The sequence below is a fragment of the Carica papaya genome, chromosome 1 (genome assembly GCF_054855325.1).
Source record: "Carica papaya isolate Zhongbai chromosome 1, ASM5485532v1, whole genome shotgun sequence".
Classification (NCBI taxonomy): Eukaryota; Viridiplantae; Streptophyta; class Magnoliopsida; order Brassicales; family Caricaceae; genus Carica; species Carica papaya.
Window position 1 is genome coordinate 6,777,504 of NC_142309.1, and position 18,946 is coordinate 6,796,449.

The 18,946-nt window shown below is 36.4% G+C and overlaps 2 protein-coding genes and 1 pseudogene across 6 annotated transcripts; 2 read left to right on the plus strand and 1 right to left on the minus strand.

The window, feature by feature from the left end:
- Positions 1–164: 164 nt before the first annotated feature.
- LOC110820226 (protein FAR1-RELATED SEQUENCE 5 pseudogene) lies at positions 165–3,290 on the minus strand (annotated as a pseudogene). Of its 3 annotated transcripts, none has more exons than XR_015818164.1 (2): positions 3,153–3,290; positions 165–3,003 (listed from the first exon to the last, which is right to left on the minus strand). The product of XR_015818164.1 is annotated as a protein FAR1-RELATED SEQUENCE 5 pseudogene, transcript variant X1 (transcript). The 3 variants fall into 3 exon arrangements; XR_015818166.1 differs by having other exon boundaries at positions 165–2,851; positions 3,153–3,260; XR_015818165.1 differs by having other exon boundaries at positions 165–2,865; positions 3,153–3,234.
- Positions 3,291–3,558: 268 nt separating this feature from the next.
- Positions 3,559–7,420, plus strand: LOC148269130 (pentatricopeptide repeat-containing protein At5g39350-like). The gene has a single exon (XM_088217008.1). The coding sequence runs from the start codon at positions 3,738–3,740 to the stop codon at positions 5,757–5,759; it is 2,022 nt and encodes a 673-aa protein (XP_088073134.1). The 5' UTR covers positions 3,559–3,737; the 3' UTR covers positions 5,760–7,420.
- Positions 7,421–9,101: 1,681 nt separating this feature from the next.
- LOC110820225 (putative galacturonosyltransferase 14) lies at positions 9,102–18,518 on the plus strand. 2 transcript variants are annotated; one of them, XM_088217010.1, is made up of 6 exons: positions 9,102–10,043; positions 11,154–11,209; positions 11,368–11,523; positions 15,355–15,945; positions 16,621–16,923; positions 17,492–18,518. In XM_088217010.1, the coding sequence occupies exons 1-6, from the start codon at positions 9,833–9,835 to the stop codon at positions 17,771–17,773; spliced, it is 1,599 nt and encodes a 532-aa protein (XP_088073136.1). In that variant the 5' UTR covers positions 9,102–9,832; the 3' UTR covers positions 17,774–18,518. The 2 variants fall into 2 exon arrangements, with proteins under 2 accessions (XP_088073136.1, XP_088073135.1); XM_088217009.1 differs by having other exon boundaries at positions 9,103–10,043; positions 11,365–11,523.
- The last annotated feature ends 428 nt before the right edge of the window (positions 18,519–18,946 follow it).

Sequence of the window (18,946 nt, forward strand, 5' to 3'; positions counted from 1 at the left end):
AGACCACAGAACTATGTTGCACTAGCCTAAAATTCTCAGGATTTTGTTAGAGATATGCAGACACTCAGATGCACAAAAAGGACAAGCTCAAGAATTAAAAAACCATAAACTTTCAAAGCTTGGAAAAATTCATGGAACTGGAGAAAGCTAAGCATAACAGAAAATTAAAGTTCATATTTTCATCTCTTTCTCTCTTATTAGAACGTGAAATAATTCTCTCAGAAAAAGAAAACATGAATATAAAGAAGCTGACATGTGGAACAAACAAAAGGGGGAAAAATTTGCAATTTCAGAAAGTGTTGTCTACCATTGTTAAAATTTGATTTCCGCTATTCTACTGAAGAAAAAATGACTCCTTAAATGTAAGGAGCACTCAGTGTGACTTCAAATAAAGTCATCAGCACTGGAACCAACTAATTGCACCATGGAAGTGTCTTGGCTAGAATCCTTCAACCACAAGCAATCATGACTCTCATGGTCAGGGCAATTACAATTAGTGCATATACCAACTCTATTTGATGACTGCTCCGAAGTATATTTGGAGATATTATCTTCTTCGGAAGATCCTCCTGTGCTAGCTTTCTGATTTTCTGAAGAAGTTAGTAACACCGACGAACTGTCTACTTGACTAGCACCCTTTGTGTTTTCGTCCTGATAGCTAGCACATGCTATGGTTTCTAGTTCACTGGGATTGATAGCATTTTTCTTTGCATCAATAATTTTATTCCTAGCCTCTTGTAAGGCACTTAATGCCACCTTAAAAATATGGTCAGATGTCATCCCTTCCTCAGCACATCTAAGTGCTTCTTGATATAAAATATTGTATTGTGAGTTTTTGCTTTTTTGAGAATTATCTTGCATCTTCATGCAGGGCTGCATATCCAGCATAGCCTCATCCTTCACATTTTTAGTCCAGCGCTTCAAAATATAATGTTTTGGGAGCACAAAAACATTTGTCATCTTGTATATCGCAATCACGTGTCTACACAAGATACCTTCAAACTCGAACATTTTACAACTACAACTGGCTATTTGTTCAGAAATACTCAAAGCAACAAAGTAAACTCTATGCTTTTCATCAAATCTTGCTACCTCGTAAGTTCTTGTTCCACCATCATCTCCACTTAATTTTACAGCAAGCACAATAGATTCAAAAATCTCTTCCTGAAATATAGAGAACAATTTTCTAGTGTAAACTTCCGATGCTTGCTTTTCCATGGGAAGAGGTGTCTTCAAGATTGGCCTTGTGTAGAAAGTTTCAAATTCTGCTTTTGCTTCCTTCTCGTACCGATCATCCAAAGCCTTCTCATATTGCTCTGCAAAGTCTTGTAATGTAGTCCTTGCAGTTACATAGCCATCAAAAAGAGAGCTCACACTAGCACTTCTCTGCGTAGAATACATGCCAGCAAAAAAAGTGTCTCTTACATATGTTGATACCCACAGCTTCCGATCAATATAAAGTGATTGAAGCCATTCATTTCCTCTAAGATTGAACTTCTCAAGAAGCAGCTGCCAAGCACATTCGAACTCTTCAGGTGTCTCACTCTTATTAACACATCTATCAAATTCCACTTGGAATGTTTTAGGAAGTGAACTATACACGTTGCCCATTTCCTTTGGCATTTTGCTCATGATGTGCCACTTGCAATATCGATGCCTTGACTGTGGAAAAACCTTTTCTACAGCTCTACTAATGGCAGAATCATAATCGGTTATGATTAAACCTGGTTGCCGTCCAGACACTGCCTCAAGCCAAGTTGTGAAAAGCCAAATGAATGTCGATTCAGTTTCATCTGCGAGCAATGCACAGCCAAACAGCACTGACTGTCTATGATGATTTACCCCAGTAAAAGGTGCAAATGGCATTTTATATTGATTCACTTGATACGTAGTATCAAAGGCTACAACATCTGAAAAACAATTATATGCAATTCTTGACCTTGTGTCAACCCAGAAAACACTACTTAGCCGATCTTCTTCATCAACCTGTACAGCGTAATAAAATGCAGGGTCACTAGCTTGCATAACCTTGAAGAATCCAAGTAAACCCTGGGCATCTAAACCAAAATTGCTTAAGCGCCCTCTTCCAGCATAATTAGCATTACTTTCTGCAGAAAAAATCATTTTGCCAGAACTGTTGCATTCTTCAGTCAAAATGTTCAAGGGAGTATTAAGAGCTGTCCCCATTACGGAGGAACTAAAAGAGCTACTTGAATTTTTCTTCAGATCATATTCTTGCTTATGGGAGCGAAGAAAATGCCTCATTGCAGGAGTCACAAGCTCGTGGCTATGATTTTTCTCTAATTTTGCGACATACCATTTTCCATCATCCTGTCTCCTGACAGTCATCAGTGCCTTGCAGCCTTCTCTCGTAATGGGTCTAGCACGCCTCCTTTTTGCCCCATCACTCAAATCCATATTTCTTCCTCGTTTCTCCCGGCGAAATCCTTCTTTTGAACAGCAAAATTCCCTAGATATGATCGAATTGTCTTTCTTGGATCTGTAATATGAATTAACACGAATACTAAACCCTGTTTGCTTGGCATATGCATTATAGAAGTTCCTAGCATCCTCTTCAGAGTCAAACTCCATGCCTAATATGGGCTCTACAACCCCACCAGCTAAGTTTTGAGAGAATTCAAAATTCACATGATCCTCTTCCTTTTCATGATTATCCAAAACCATTGGAGCTTCAACATCCTCCACAACACAACATTCATCGCCATCATCTTCTAAGGCCACATAAGACTCCATCAATTCTTTAGTTTCACTTGATGGTTCCTCCTCCATAATTATGAATTTTCTTTTTCTTTCTTCTGTTCTTCTGGGGTGAGGAATCCACAGCTAGTTTCTAAAGCAAATTATCTAACAAAAAAATGAGTTCATAACCAGAGGCAAGCTAATATATGGGTATGAATCCAAAAACAAGACCCAGAACTAGTTGAATACATAGAGAGAAAACGATAAGGATACAAAAGAATGTCAGTCTCCCCACCAACCCCACTGAAAAAAAGAAAGTGAACTGAAGCAAATATTGCTAGTTTTTCATGATAATAAACACCCGTATCAGAAATGACAAGAAGGGAAAAGAATTTGAAAAGGCTCAAAGAAACATAGAGGCACAAAGGGGTGTGTGACTGTGAGTGACTCACCTTCGGTTTGGCTTTGTAGCAGAGAAAGGTGCCGCCGCGGACGGGAGAAGGAGAGTGGACGCGAATTACCGTCTCCCTTTGTTTATGGATGAGGAAAACCTAGGTGGAAAAACACTGACCGTTAGATGGAAACCTATGAAGCCGTAAGTCTATCTAACGGATGACGTTTTGGTCATTAATTAAAGGGATAGGTTGTATTGTACGAGATTCAGATTCTATTCAAAAACATAAATAGATAAGTATTTATATGTTACTATATTAATATTTAGTACGTATTCCATAGTAAATTAAAAAATATATTTTTTATCTAACAAATTTAAATAAATAATTATTATATAAGTATATTATACATTAAATAAAATATTATTTTAAAAAATAAGAAACTAATACATGATAATTATATTATATATATAATGTAATTAATAAATGTTAATATGATTTTTTTAAAATTATTATTTTTTCTTGCAGAGGTCGAAGTTGAAATGGAGTATTTATATTATTGTCCTCTAAGAATCAAACCATTAAAGAATCTGAGTCAAACTCCTGAAAAAGCTCATCAGTCAGGAGCACTATAAGAAGAAGTTGATGAATGAGCTATCTCGGGTTTTATTCAAAGTGAAGCACCGGTTCAACATAACCCCAAACCAATGCAAGTCTCTGTTGAAGCACTGCGCAGCCACTCAATCCCTTACAAACACCAAGCAAATTCATGCCTGCATTATTACTTCTGGCTTCCTCATTGGCTCCTTGCGCTCCATTTTGACCATGGCGTATGCTCTGTGCGGCTATATTCATCATGCCCACAGACTGTTCGATGAAATGTCTGACCGAAGCGTGGTTTTGTACAATAACATGATTAGAATGTATTTGCACAACGGGTTGGCTTATGATGCGCTCAGGCTGTTTGTTCAGATGCTTGAGTTTGGTCATTGCCACCCAGATGGCTATACTTACCCGTTGGTTATCAAAGCCTGTGGCGACTTGTCGTTGGGGAAATTGGGCTTGGTGGTTCATGGCCGAACCTTGAGGGTTGGGTTTGAAATGGATACGGTTGTGCAGAACTCTTTGCTGGCTATGTATATGAATTGGCGGGAGAGGAAGGCGGCAAAGATGGTTTTTGATGCAATGTGGGATCGTAGTGTGGTATCATGGAATGCAATGATAAGCGGGTATTTTAAAAATGGGTGTGCTGGGAAGGCTTTGGAGGTTTTCAATCGGATGGTGGACTCGGGGTTGGAGCCAGATCATGCTACTGTGGTTTCTGTGTTGCCTGCTTGTGGTTATTTGAAGGAATTGGAGGCTGGAAGAAGGGTTCATATGTTTGTAGAAAATAAAGGTTTAGGGAACAGCATAGTGGTCATGAACGCATTGGTGGATATGTATGTTAAGTGTGATAGTATGGATGAGGCTCGGTTTGTTTTTGATACGATGAATGAGAAGGATGTGGTGACTTGGACTTCCATGACCAATGGGTACATCTTGAAAGGTGATGCAAGAAGTGCCTTGGCACTTTGTCGGCTAATGCAGCTTGAAGATATAATGCCTAATTCAGTGACTATAGCCTCTCTCCTTTCAGTTTGTGGCAATTCTTATCATTTCAGTGATGGAAAAAGCATTCATGGGTGGGCAATAAGGCAGAAACTTGAGTCTGAGGTTATTGTAGAAACTGCATTGATTGACATGTATGCAAAGTGCAAGCGCATTGACCTTGGCTTCCTAGTATTTGCAAGAACTTCAAAGAGCATAACTTCACAATGGAATGCACTTCTATCTGGCTATGTTCGCAATGATCTTGCCAGAGAAGCAATAGAACTCTTCAAACAAATGCAGTTTGAAGCTATAGATGCAGACGATGCTACTTTAAACAGTTTTCTTCCATCATACACCATTACTGGAGATTTGCATCAAGCAATGAATGTCCATTCTTACGTTATAAAATCTGGTTTCCTTTCAAGCATTGAAGTTGCTACTGGGCTTATTGATATATATTCAAAGTGTGGAAGTTTAGAATTGGCTCACAATATTTTCAATGGAATCCCCAAACAACTCAAGGATATCATTGTTTGGAGTGTCATTGTTGCTGGCTATGCAATGCATGGAGATGGTGCAAGTGCCATTTTGCTTTTCAGACAAATGATTCAATCTGGAGTGGAACCAAATGAAGTTACCTTTACGTCTGTGTTACATGCATGCAGCCATGCTGGTTTAGTGGATGAGGGTCTGAATTTGTTCAAGTTCATGCTTGATAACCATAGAGCAACACCTTGTTCTGATCACTACACTTGCATTGTTGATCTTCTTGGTCGTGCTGGTCGACTAAATGAAGCTTATGATCTTATTCGAACAATGCCATTTAGACCTAACCATGCTGTTTGGGGGGCACTTCTAGGTGCTTGTGTAATACATGAAAATGTTGAACTTGGAGAAGTGGCTGCAAAGTGGCTTTTTGAGCTTGAGCCAGATAACACTGGAAATTATGTGTTGGTGTCTAAAATTTATGCTGCATCAGGGAGGTGGAAAGATGTAGAAAATGTAAGAAACAAGATGAATGAAATTGGATTAAGAAAATCACCAGCACACAGTCTAATTGAGGTCAGAAGGTTGTAAAATTAATTGAAAACCTTTTACTTCAATGTGATGAATCACTGGTTTAGGGTATGTTTCCTGAAGCAAAAATTTGTATCTGGGTGAAGAATTGATGCGTACAATTAAGCGAATATATGATCAGGATGATCCAACTTTAATAACCAACTCAAGGGGACTGCCTTGTAGGCAATCCGTATCACTGAAATATCAAAATTAGGAGATTATGATGAATCAGACTAATGGTGCCATATCTCAACTGTAAACTTCAATGCTGTAAGTGGAGAAATTGATCTATCTTTATAGTGTCAATTGGCACTGACCATGAGAATACCGGTTAAGAGTAAGCCTACAGTGAAAGTCTTGCTCAGTGGATTATTACTGAGGAACTTGTGGCAGCTACCAAGCAGTCACATTATTTATTGCAACGTGATATTTAATGATTGACGTGCGTCCTATGAGTTGTGGGAATAGAACTTTTTTTGACAGGTTTATGGGCTAAAACACAAGGAAGTTATTCTGAGATGAACATCTTGGATTTCCACCTAAAGTGAGAAGCAATTATCTACAGCCCATAGGATGTCCATATTTTTTGTGTTTTTCTTTTGTTTTGTTTGATGCCTTGAGGAGGATGTCATATTCTCCATTTTTGTAACTCTTTCTCTCTATCCCCAATAAGATTTCTTCTTTTATACCAAAAATGATTTGCTTTCATCTGCGAGTTTTCTAACTAGATGAGATTTCACTAGCATGCTAATACTTCTTCCTATAGTTGCTGACTGAATTTACCTTCATAATTGTTTTCTTCTTTTCAATTTGCTTTGGTAGGTTAGTTTAATGTCATAGATCATCATTCCTACAGAAAAAATTCTATGGATGAGTGTGCAGATTTCTTCTTGAGTACTGGAATCCTCATTTTCTCAGTTTAATTTATTTATTGAAGGGAAATGCATTGTTATGATCCAATCTGTTAATTACAGCATACATTGATCATTTTGAGCCTGGTTGGTTAGCATTTGTCCATTACTTTAAAACTGGAGAAGGCGAAGCTAATTTTTTTGATTTTTGATACAATAAGTTAAAAGCAGTAGTCTTAATGCTTCAGAAGTTGTACAGCCCTAAGGTTGGTTTATAGAGATTGTTATATCATCTCTAGTAAGTTTCTTGAGATTGATGAGTTTTACGTGAGGATTCAATACTTCAAATTGTTTATTTCATTAGAAAATGTAGAAATACCCTATTGACTATTATATTTATCTGCAGTTAAAAACAGAGATGTGACTTCTGGAAATGGGTGGAACGAGTACATGATTTGCCAGAAAGGTTTGACAAAAATGTATTAGCAAGCTTGTCATTGCATTTGACAGGTTTATCCTTCCCAATATCAACATCCAATGCTAATTCTCGTTTAGTCTTCAATCAAATATCAATTGTTTCCTCTCTCTCTCTCTCTCTCTCTCTCTCTCTCTCTCTCTCTTTCTCTTTTTCTCTTTTTTTTTTTTTTTGGATTGGGCATGGTCTCTACTCTCTAGTCTACAGGGAAACATAGATGGAAGTAAGTTTGTAACAAAAAATAATTGAGGATCACAGGAGAGTACAGAGAATGGGGTTTAGATGAGTAGAATATCCCTGTTTTGCCAGACACTGAACAAATGATGATTACTTCACCTCTTGGGTTTATGATATAGCTCATGTAGTATTCCTTCTATATGCTTTAAAGACATTGTCTCCATTTCACATACACAAGTCATGTGCTAATGTTTTTTTTTTCTCAATGGAGATTTACTTTTTGATTGGCCCACTTATTGCTCACCAAGTGTCCATGTGATCTCTAGAGAGAGAGATGGGAGGTGTTTGATTATCCTTTATTTGTGGCATGTCTCACAAATTACGAGCCAATGTGACCTAGAAAATGTTTATGAATGGAGCAAAGCGTTTATTATTATTATTAATCAGCATTGGTTACATGTTAACACGTCTTGAAACTCTCATTAGGTATGATGCATAGCACCAAAACCCATTTTCCTTCAAGTTGGTATGTACTTGCCACCATAACCCAATTACTGAAGTAAGAAACAAAATTGTGGGGTTGCCAGTTGAAACTACTGTTAGTCCTGCAAAGCAGTCTCTAGAAAGGATCAAAGCCATGTTACCCTAGAATTGATTTCCTTCCTTTTTCTTTTCCCCTTCTCTGTTGGTATTCTTTTTCAATCCCATAAATAATGATGATTTTTTGGTCATTTAAGTGGCTATCATGGTTCATTTGGAATCTGCAAATGAAGCAAAGTTGCTTCAGTTTCTGAAATGGAGGGAGAGAGAGAGAGAGATTGCAGCCCATTTGGTGAATAAACCAGCTAATTTCGGCAAATTGACTTTTGCCTTTCTACATAAACTTGATCAGTTGCGACTCTCTCATTCCTCTTAATTTTGTCTCAGAAATTCTTTCCAAAACCCCCCCACCAAGAATCAGTAGGCCTTGAAATTTCAGCATAAATGTCCAGTTGGGTCCTTATTCTTCCATTACATAATAAATTGTTATGGGATATGAGTCATTATCATAATTATAAAAAATATTATGATAACAGTAATAATACTAATAGTTATTTATTTATTGGAAATGAGAAGAATTGGGATTTTCTTAAAGAAAGAGAGAGGAAAATTTTGATTTTTATTGAAAATGAAAAGAAATGGGTATTCCAAAAACCAAACTCACTTCCCCCAATATTGAATGTGTAATCATATGAATTTTCAAGGAGGGAAAAAGAGAAAAGAAATATCTTTATTTTCTTTTTCCAAATCCCTCTTTGTTTGATTTTTTCTCTCTTTGAATTGCAAATTTTCTTTGCCACAAAAATAAGGGACTCCCTCCAAGCCATAGTTTAATAGGCAGGCGCCTGTTCATGTGCATCACATTCACTGTTTCTTCATTGACTAATTAAAAGAATATTTTAATATGTTTTTAAGAATTAAATTAATCAATTTAATTGGTAGAAAATGGTGTAAGAACCGAAAACCTCCTCTCCATCCCACCAGGGGGTGTCGGTTGGATCATGTCAGCTTCACCCATGTCACCGTCACAAGTAATCTCTTCAACAAGCTTCCTATTAATAATGCAATTAAAGATGGAATTCAAATTACAAATCTCCAATCCCCTCTTTATGCATGTATTGTTATATTGATGATAGGTTAAATTGGGGTTATGATATATGTATATATATAAGAAAAAGTATGATGTTTTAATTGTAGAAGACTAACCATAAGATGATTATACATTTATTTATAAAATTATAATGTCCACATATAACAGAGCATGAACATAGGAGAAGGGCAAGGAAGACGAGACCTAAATTTAGGTCATTAACCCTGAACAAGATTTCTCAGTCTACCCTAAACTCTGCTTCTGGGTCAAACTCAAATTCCACCTTTTCCTCTCTTAGCCCAACACGGTTTTCAGTTTTGACCCACCATAGTTTTTCTTTGTTTAATTGCTTTCGTTAATGTTTTTTTAATTCTGTTAAATATTTTCTAAGAAAAAAAAAGGAAATTTCCCGAGAAAATGAAATTAGATCGGGCGATCCTCCAATGGGAGAGCCCCTGACACGCACAAAGAAAGCAAAATCATTTTTGCACAAGCACAACAAAACCCAAAATTTTCTCTCTCTTCATCTTTTCTTTCTCCCTTCTCTCTCTCTCTCTCTTTCTCTTGATCCATGGCAAGGGGCCAACAAAACTTGCCCAAGAACGCTAACCAAGCCGCACCCAGTTCACGTCTTTGATTCTAATCCAAACAACAGGCCAAAAAAGGAGGTGGAGGAGGACGACAGCTGCACATATTGTTGGTCAAATATCCAATGCGGTCTTTGACAAGACCAAGAACGACGAGAACCATAGCAAGAAGGTGCAAAACGACAGGAGATTTGAGAAAGACCCAGAAGAGTAGATCGTGGATTGAGGAGGAATTAGGATCGGAGAAGCGTAATTGGTGTGGATCTGATGGTGGGTTGGGAATTGGGTGTTCAGAGGTGCATAGAGAGATATTGGGGAGGTGAGGGGATTGGGTTCTTTGTTTATCTGGCGGTGGGGCTGCATAGAGAAGGATGCAGCTTCACTTCTCGCCTAGCATGAGAAGCATCACGATATCGAGCAGCAATGGGTTTATTGACTTGATGAAGATCAAGGTCGCAGCTCGCCACATCTCTTATCGAACCCTTTTCCACACTATCCTCATCCTCGCTTTCTTGTTGCCTTTTGTCTTTATCCTCACTGCTCTTGTTACCCTTGAAGGTGTCAACAAGTGCTCCTCATTTGGTACTCTATTATTATCACTTTTAACAATTTACCATTTCCCTTTCTTTTATCCGTTTCTTTATCATTTCAATTTGCAGATATATATATGATCAATCTCATTTTATTATAGATTTGTGTTTTTATGCTTGTCTCTTACTAGAATGGATCTTGATTTGGTTTCATTCAGCTTGTGTAGTTATGCTTATGTCTTGGGGGTTGTGGTATTGGGTACCGGGGAAATGAAGCTCGTTTTGGGATTTTATTGGAAATGAACTTGGATTTTTGGGGTTTGATGTGTCTTGAATTTATTGATTTATATTTCGTGTTGTGGTCTTTTTTTGCAGTTCATTTGGTATTGAAGGTTTGAGTGTTTTCTGATTTTACAAGATCTGAAATGAAGAAAAGAATAATGGATTCTTTTGGATTGATTTATCTTTTTGAATCTGCATCTAGAGTTTAGTATCCATTTGGTCATTTCAGTTGATGATCTTAAACGCCTACCAAGCATTTTTCTTCTCCAGATTATAATTTAAGGCATATCAAGCATTTCAATTCTTGTGGTAAATGTGATACTATAATTTGTTATTGTATTTGCTAATTGTTGATATATGTTGTGCTTAGTTGTAGAGGTTTGATAGCATAACTTGCTTCTTTCAAATTAGTTATAGGTCTCAATCATCGGGGCTTCAATTTTATTATTTGAAGGTGGGACTGAAATGGATATATTTAATTTGATATGATTAGGAGTTTGTTATTTCAGTTTTACTTTACATTATAAGTTAGTTTATTAATCACTATTCTTTTCACTTATTACTTTTTATATCTAAATATTAAAGCAAGATTGAGCAAACTCCATGTTTTAACTTATGCATTCATGTCTTAAATGTAAAGAACCCTCTCTGTCCACATAATATTTCTCTTCCCCCTTCCTCCCCATGTGACAGAGTGACTTGGACTTTTTTTCCTGTTTTCTTTTGTTTCACTAGTTACATTTCAATTACATATTCTGAATCTTACCCTTTTGATGATTTCCGTTTCCCGTTTTTCATTTCAATTCATAGTATGCTATGAAGTTCTGAGGTATTTGCTATGGGTCGGTGATTTCTGTTCTTGCTTTCTCTTTTGCTTCAGATTGTTTAGGCAGGCGGTTAGGCCCAAGACTTCTTGGTAGAGTAGATGATTCCGGAGTAAGTAATCAGCTTTTGTTCCTTATCTACTCCTGCAGTTCATTAAGAATTCACTTTCAATTATATCCATCATTTTGGAACTCTTTTAATACTCGTTCAGCAATATTTTTTGTTATTAATTAATCTGGATAATTGTCCCGGTGTTGATGATGCAGCAGAGATTAGTTAGAGATTTTTACAAAATCCTAAATGAAGTAAACAGTCAGCAAATTCCAGATGATCTAAAGCTTCCAGATTCTTTCTCTCAACTTGTTTCTGAAATGAAGAACAACCAATATGATGCAAAGACCTTTGCTTTCATGTTAAGGGCAATGGTAAGTCTCATGTTATTGAAATATGGTAATTATATATTTGTATTTTACATTGCTGCCCTAGAATAAGGGTTATCAAGAGCTGTTGATGCAATGATTTTAACATTACAGTTCAATATGTGTTGGTCTTGCAACTTTTCCTGATTCTTCCGAATATTGGATGGAAATCCAAAGTAAGCTATCTTGAATCAGATTGTTGGACCCCTTTCTGAAGTATTAACCCAAACACTTACACATAGTGCTGTGAGGACTAACCACTCTGCTAGATTGCTTTTTTTCAATGTTCATCTGCTTTATCTTATGGTTCATTTAATTCCTTATGGTCTATTGTGGGGGAGAGAGAGCCAATTATTCAGTCAAGTCAATATTTATAATTAGTGTGTGATATAGTGAATTCAGGTATTGTTGTAAACAATTAGAAAGAAGTGCACCATTTAAAAATTTGGTTGAAGTGAACATTTTTTGGTTTGTTTCATTTTTATGGAAGGTGCTTTTTATGATTATATGTTTGATCCAATGTTGATTATTACACAATTTCAGCCTATAAACTTTGTATACCTGATACAAAACACAAACGTGAACTGTAATGGACTCTTGCAATTAAGCTCCAATGCCTTCTGCTTCTGGTCACAAATGCATGATGATTCACTTGGTCAATCTGTCTAGGTTCATTTTTTTAAGCACACTGCTTGTAAGATTATTGAGGCTGTTGTTTGGAGACAAGCTTGAAATCGTGTTGGATAGTCAGCTTGAAATGGTTCTCTACCACTAGACAACTAGGGATCTTTTGTGTAGTTTAGTTAGAAGTGTGAGCACTGATCTGACGTGGTGGGGAACGGGGATGGATTGTTTTGAATGTAGACTGCTGCATAAGAAAATAAGGATGACTTGCTTGCGGTTTCTTCTTTGTCATGTCCTCGGTCATCATCTTGAGTACTTGTCGTGTCTGGGATCACATCATGATCTCTGGCAATGCCTTCATAAGGTTCTATTTTTCTTCCCATGGAGTTCTATGCAGTATATGAAGAGATGTTCTCGTTAAGCCTTCATTAATTTGCGTTGTCAGCTTTAAAAAAAGTGTCTTGTCAGACAACGGTCTGTTGTTGATGTCATACTTTCTGATTCCTATAATTCTGTGTCTTCTTGGATCTGTACTTTCCAGTCTTCTCAGTGCACAATATCTTGTTGTTCTCAATATTTAGAATTATTCTATACTGTTTTCCTCCAGTTTTCACATTCTTCATTTCAAATTTAATTCATACTATTCCAATTTCTTTTCTATGATAAATATGTATATGGTCCTTTTTGCTCATAATCTTTCAACTTATTTACTTAAAGATGTACTATTGGAAGATAGATTTCATATTATCAGTTCCTAATTCTAATGCAGTGTTCACAACTATTTTCTATTTTTGTGGTAAAAAGCTTGTCTTGTTGAAAATGTGAAACCTTACAGTTGTAGGTCGATTGTTCTGTCTGTTGTTCTGATCTTCCTCCAAATTTCTTAGTATTAATTTACCAAAAGTTATTTTTTTTTACATTACGTACCTAGTTTAAATAAGAGTGCAAACAAAGAGAAAAAACATAGAATTTAATGTGGTTTGACATTGTGTCTCATCCATGGAGCTCTCCAAATTTTCACTATTTAAGAACTTTGGCTTACAAGTAGAGTTTTTCTTTTATCTATTAATTAACGAGAAAACCATAAATTACAAAAATACCCTGCTTTACAATTGAGGGCTTCAATCCCTCTCTATCCTCAATGTACCCAAACCTCGCAATCATCAACTCGAGAGGGGGGGGGGGGTTCTATATGAACTCCTTCCCTTTGTGGAAAGCTTCTTGTTGTAATATCTATTCATATGATTGATAATTGACAAAGAGAACTATCTGCTTTTATGTTCTTAGCTTTTTCCTTGCGTCTAATCTTGTTATTTGCTAGTTTTCAATTCTTGTTTCTCTCTTAGTAATAATAAATAGAAATCCCAAGAAAGGTACATGCTAGGTGATAAACTTCTATATATTATTCCAGATCTAATTATTGCCAACAACTTGTACTTAGGATCATGTTTTCATTCAGATCTACTCAGTTGTTCATCTAATCTGCATAGGCAGTGCTTATACCTTTTTCCTAGCATGTTTGAGGTACTTCACATATTCCAATATTTAGCTTATGAATTAGCATATGAAGTAAATTAATTCTGTAAGAGTCATTTGGGTATAATGAATTAGCTCATGAACGAATTTTGACAATTGATAAACTGAAAATTAGAGGTGGTTAATGGTTTCATCTGTTGTCTTCAAGCTGAGGAAACTTGCAATCTTCTACTTTTGTGGTGTCCGACAGTGCACAGTTTGTGGTGTATGATTTATGGACTATTGGGGATTGAGTGGGTAATTGCTGGATCTGTTAGAGAGGAAATTTGGTCTTGGGATGGGCTACCTGTAAAAAATAAAACTGCAAACTTGATTTCATTGACAGTTTTTTGGGTTATATGGAAGGAGAGGAATGGTAGAGTTTTTTACAATATTGAAAGTAGTATTAACAGACTAAAAGATAGGTGGTTACATTATTTTGGGTCAATATTGTTAGATCATGACATTATTAGTGATGTGGATTTTGGGAATGTCATTGACATACTAATACAGTTGTAAATCCTCCTTGTAAATGGGTGTTACCCCCTCACTTGGTACCTTGTTTATATATATACCTTACTTTTTTAAAAAAAAGAGTCATTTGAGTATATGATAGTTGTGCTTGCTATCACTCTTCATGCATTATCCAGAATTATGATGGGTGAATTTATATGTTCTTGGCGTATTTTAATAATGGTTAAGTCACATATGCTTTTTGAACTTTTATATTATGTTTGGGAGTTTGATGTGGAACGCAAAATAGGAACTTAAGCAAAATAGAACAAAGTAGGGGTTATAAAGCAAACCTTGCTTGGAGTTAATTATGGTGAAGAAACTGAGGGGAAGTTTTCAACCCTACTCTTCTTGGTTGAGAACTCCTAACCCCCATTTTGGAGCAGTAAATAATTGAGTATCTGTTACAGTCCATACTGAGGATCTAGTTATGAAATTTTGTCAATAGTATGAGTTTATTAAGAGAGAACCCAATAATTTCCTAGAGTTAAAGTACTCAATAAACTTTTTCGACAAACTTTTCTGCATGTCCATTTCAGAGAGCTAGTTTTTACACAGGAGGGATGGGGAGCAGTTGTTCTAGTGGTTATTTCTGGAGCAGTTACTGCTGCAGATTCTTCCTGTTTTTCTCATAATATTCTTCCACATTATTGCATAAATACCAACTTAAATATCCTACTTAGTGCAATAAATCCAGCACATAAGCAGTTAATCTGCAGCAGTTATTCTAGAATGTTATCCTACTTTCCATATTATCCTACAACTAAATCATACTTGCACCTGAATACATAAAGTGCAGAACTAGCGAGCAGGGTTGATATCAGTCCTAATCTTTTTCATTTTCACTTATCCTAAAAACTCCCAAACAGATGGTTACTGATTATTATGTTTTTTGGATCGAAAATACTAAAAGGATGATACTTGATCCTTCAGATATTTCTTTATGGATATTCCTTCATATTTGGCTTATGTCAGTCCTCTACTAATTTTTTTTTTCTCTTGTGGGTTGTCATCCTTTCTTGCCTTTTCATTTTGTTAAATTTTCCTGTATGTTGAGAAAAGCTTTACTTTCATCCTTATTCCATGCATATTAAATAATGGAAAATATCTAAGGAGTTCAGTTATGAAGGTATTCATGTACACATCGTAATTCAACCATTTCTAAGATGTTAGTCTCATTTGCAGATGGAAAAGTTTGAAAGGGAGATTAGAGAATCTAGATTTGCGGAGCTGATGAACAAGCACTTTGCTGCAACTTCCATTCCGAAAGGCATCCACTGTCTTTCTTTACGATTGACAGATGAATACTCCTCTAATGCTCATGCACGTAGACAACTGCCTTCGCCAGAGTTTCTTCCCTTGCTTTCTGACAAATCTTACCACCACTTTGTTCTGTCGACTGATAACATTTTGGCTGCTTCAGTTGTTGTCACTTCTGCTGTCCAGTCATCTCTAAAACCTGAAAAAATTGTCTTCCATGTCATTACTGACAAGAAAACTTATGCTGGCATGCACTCCTGGTTTGCTTTAAACTCTGTCGCCCCTGCTATTGTTGAAGTGAGAGGTGTTCACCAGTTTGACTGGTTAACACGAGAGAATGTGCCAGTACTTGAAGCTGTAGAGAGCCATAACGGGATCAGGAAATACTATCATGGCAATCATGTTGCAGGGGCTAATCTAACTGAAACTACTCCACGAACATTTGCTTCAAAATTGCAGGCTCGAAGTCCAAAGTACATATCATTGCTGAACCATCTTCGCATATATTTACCAGAGGTAATCTTATTTAATCAGTAAGCAATTTTTTTCTATCTGGGCATTTGTGGTATTTGATGCTTTTGACTTCTAGAAGCCCACTCTCTGTTTCTGACCATGAACTTGACATCCTTGACATAAATTTCCATTGAACCCATCAACTTTCCATTCCCACAAACAACATCAAACATGTTTCCGAGGTCTTTTTTTACCATCCCATCTCGGTGATGTTGAGATTTAATCCTTGACCTGGAATATCATTTTCCTGCTAGAACAACACAGGCAGTAAACTCGAATGTACTAAATTGCCCAGGTAGGTTGAGTTCTATGTGGAAATAGTTCTTTGGATATAAACTCTTAAGGGTGATTTTAGAATAGTTTGTTTGATACCTATTAATCAAAAAAGTACTAAATAACATAAAATTTTTTATCAACAAAGAGAGGATGCTTTAAATCATGGGATCAGGATGTTCATACCTTAAGTGCAGTTAATTGAACCCTATCATTGTGCTAAATCTTGTCCTAGTTTCATGTCCTCCTGCGTGGGGATACACAATTTTATTGAGCAATGGAAACATGAATTGTTGAGAATTCAGGATTTGGGAATAGCTGAGACCCATAATGACTCTATACTTTTTTGTCTCAAATGAGATTTTCTTTTGCAGAATGTATGCTGATTTTATGTATTTTGAACAGCTCTTCCCAAACCTAGACAAGGTGGTCTTTTTAGACGATGACGTCGTAATCCAACGGGATTTGTCTCCGCTTTGGGAAATTGACCTGAAGGGAAAGGTTAATGGAGCAGTAGAAACTTGTAAGGGTGATGATGAATGGGTCATGTCCAAGCGTTTCCGGAACTACTTTAATTTTTCCCATCCCTTAATAGCAAAGCATTTGGACCCGGAAGAATGTGCATGGGCTTATGGGATGAACATCTTTGATCTACGTGCATGGAGAAAAACAGATATAAGAGAAACCTACCATTCCTGGCTGAAAGAGGTATACCGTCCAGAAAGTTTTTCGTGCATCTTTATATGGCTTTTTAGCCTTTCTTTCAATCCTTCTGTATGTTTAAATCGTGAAAATACTGAGAAGCAATTGAGACAATGAATCTGGAAAAACAGAATGTACCTGAGTTTTCTGCAGAAGTCCATCATAAGTTGTCTAATGCTGTCGCTATTATTCTTGTTTGTGTAACCTGGAATACTCTACAAAATTATGGGTCCTACAGCGGGTTCACATTCTTCAGTGAATACTGATTATTCTTTGATATTAGGAACTTTGCTGTTTTCTCATTTTCTCTTTGCATATACAGTATTGTAGATTAATAAAATAGACTCTAATATATTCAAGGTTTTTCATTCTAAATATTTGGATTGGTGTAACTTTAGTTATAATCAATGAATCGATGAACTAATTTCTAGCCGATACCTAATGTTAGTGTGCCAATTGCGGTCTGTTTCTGGCACATCATCAGTTGTGTATTAGATGTGATAATGGATTGTCAGCAAATGACAGAGGCTTTTATCACCATTTGACTCTTTTTGTCTGAATATTTTTCCAACAGAATCTGAAGTCAAATCTGACAATGTGGAAGCTTGGAACCCTGCCACCTGCTTTGATTGCATTTAAAGGTCATGTTCATCCAATTGATCCATCGTGGCATATGCTTGGCTTGGGTTATCAGAACAAGACCAATGTTGAAAATGTGAAAAAGGCTGCAGTCATCCACTACAACGGTCAGTCCAAGCCATGGTTGGAAATTGGGTTTGAGCATCTCCGGCCATTCTGGACCAAGTATGTCAACTACTCCAATGATTTTGTAAGGAACTGCCACATCCTGGTGTGATAATGGATCAACTGGAAGAGATAAATACAGAAGATGGGAATGGAGACAAAGACAAAAGTGATATTTGGTTTCACATAATTCTTTTGGCAGGTTGGAGTCTTTCCTGAAATCTACCATGAAGGGAAGTAGGAAAAACTGGCTGAGAGGACAAAAAATTCCCTAGTCTTGGTTTAGTGTCATCCTAGCTAGCACATTTTGCAGGAGCTGAGAGCTGCATCGTTAGCACGGGCATGAGATTCATTCTTTCAATCTGTGACATAGCAATCAGTCGACTATTTTTTGGTTAAAAAAGAATACTATTATTTAGTCTTGGTGCAGGGGAAGTCTTGGCTGGTTCCTTGGTGAAATATATCTCAAGAGTGGAAGTGTCCTTGATCAGTGCATTTACTGATTCATGCAGGGAGGAAGGAAGGTAGGACTATTTGAGGTTCCCCTGTCGACCCAGAAGTTTTTCTTCTTTTAAATTCCTCTCGATGTTTTCAATTTTTTTTGGGTAGTATCTCCACAATTTTCCCCCTTGATATGGTATGATAACGGTGAACTTTAGGAGTAGGCTATGGAGATTGCTTTGTTACAGGTCCTTTTGAATTGGGGAACAGTTCTTAGGTTATATATCATCAGTAAGCAGTATTTGTTATGTACGATTCTTGAACAACATTTGAAATGTGCAGAAAATTCTTTTTCCCAATATTTCCATCTTTTCTCTTTGGCTTCATAAATAAATATATCAGATTCTGATTCCTTATCTTGCTTTCTTTTTTTTTTTTTTTTCCTTTGTGCTGTCGTTTATAATGATATTTTTTGTGTGAAGAATAATAGTCATTTTAAAGGGATATAACTATTAATAAAATCTAAAATCTCAGGTTCAGAGAAGTAAGGGGAAGTCTGGTTTGGGTTAACAGTTTTTGGAAAATGCTTAATTATTATAGAGGTTTGTGTAAGTTGTTGGATTGAAGTGATTATGAAAGTCATTAGAAAAGGAAGAAGAGGAGTTTAGGCATTAAAAGATAATGGAGGTAAGATTCTTGTTTATGGAATCTAGTTAGTTGATAATGACAAGAAATCTAATTAGAATAATTTTCTTGATTTAGCACCAAACAAATCATATGTTGGTAAGTCTGATATTTCAATGTGGGGTTCCTTGTTGTTAACAAATTCTGTTAATCATGTTTT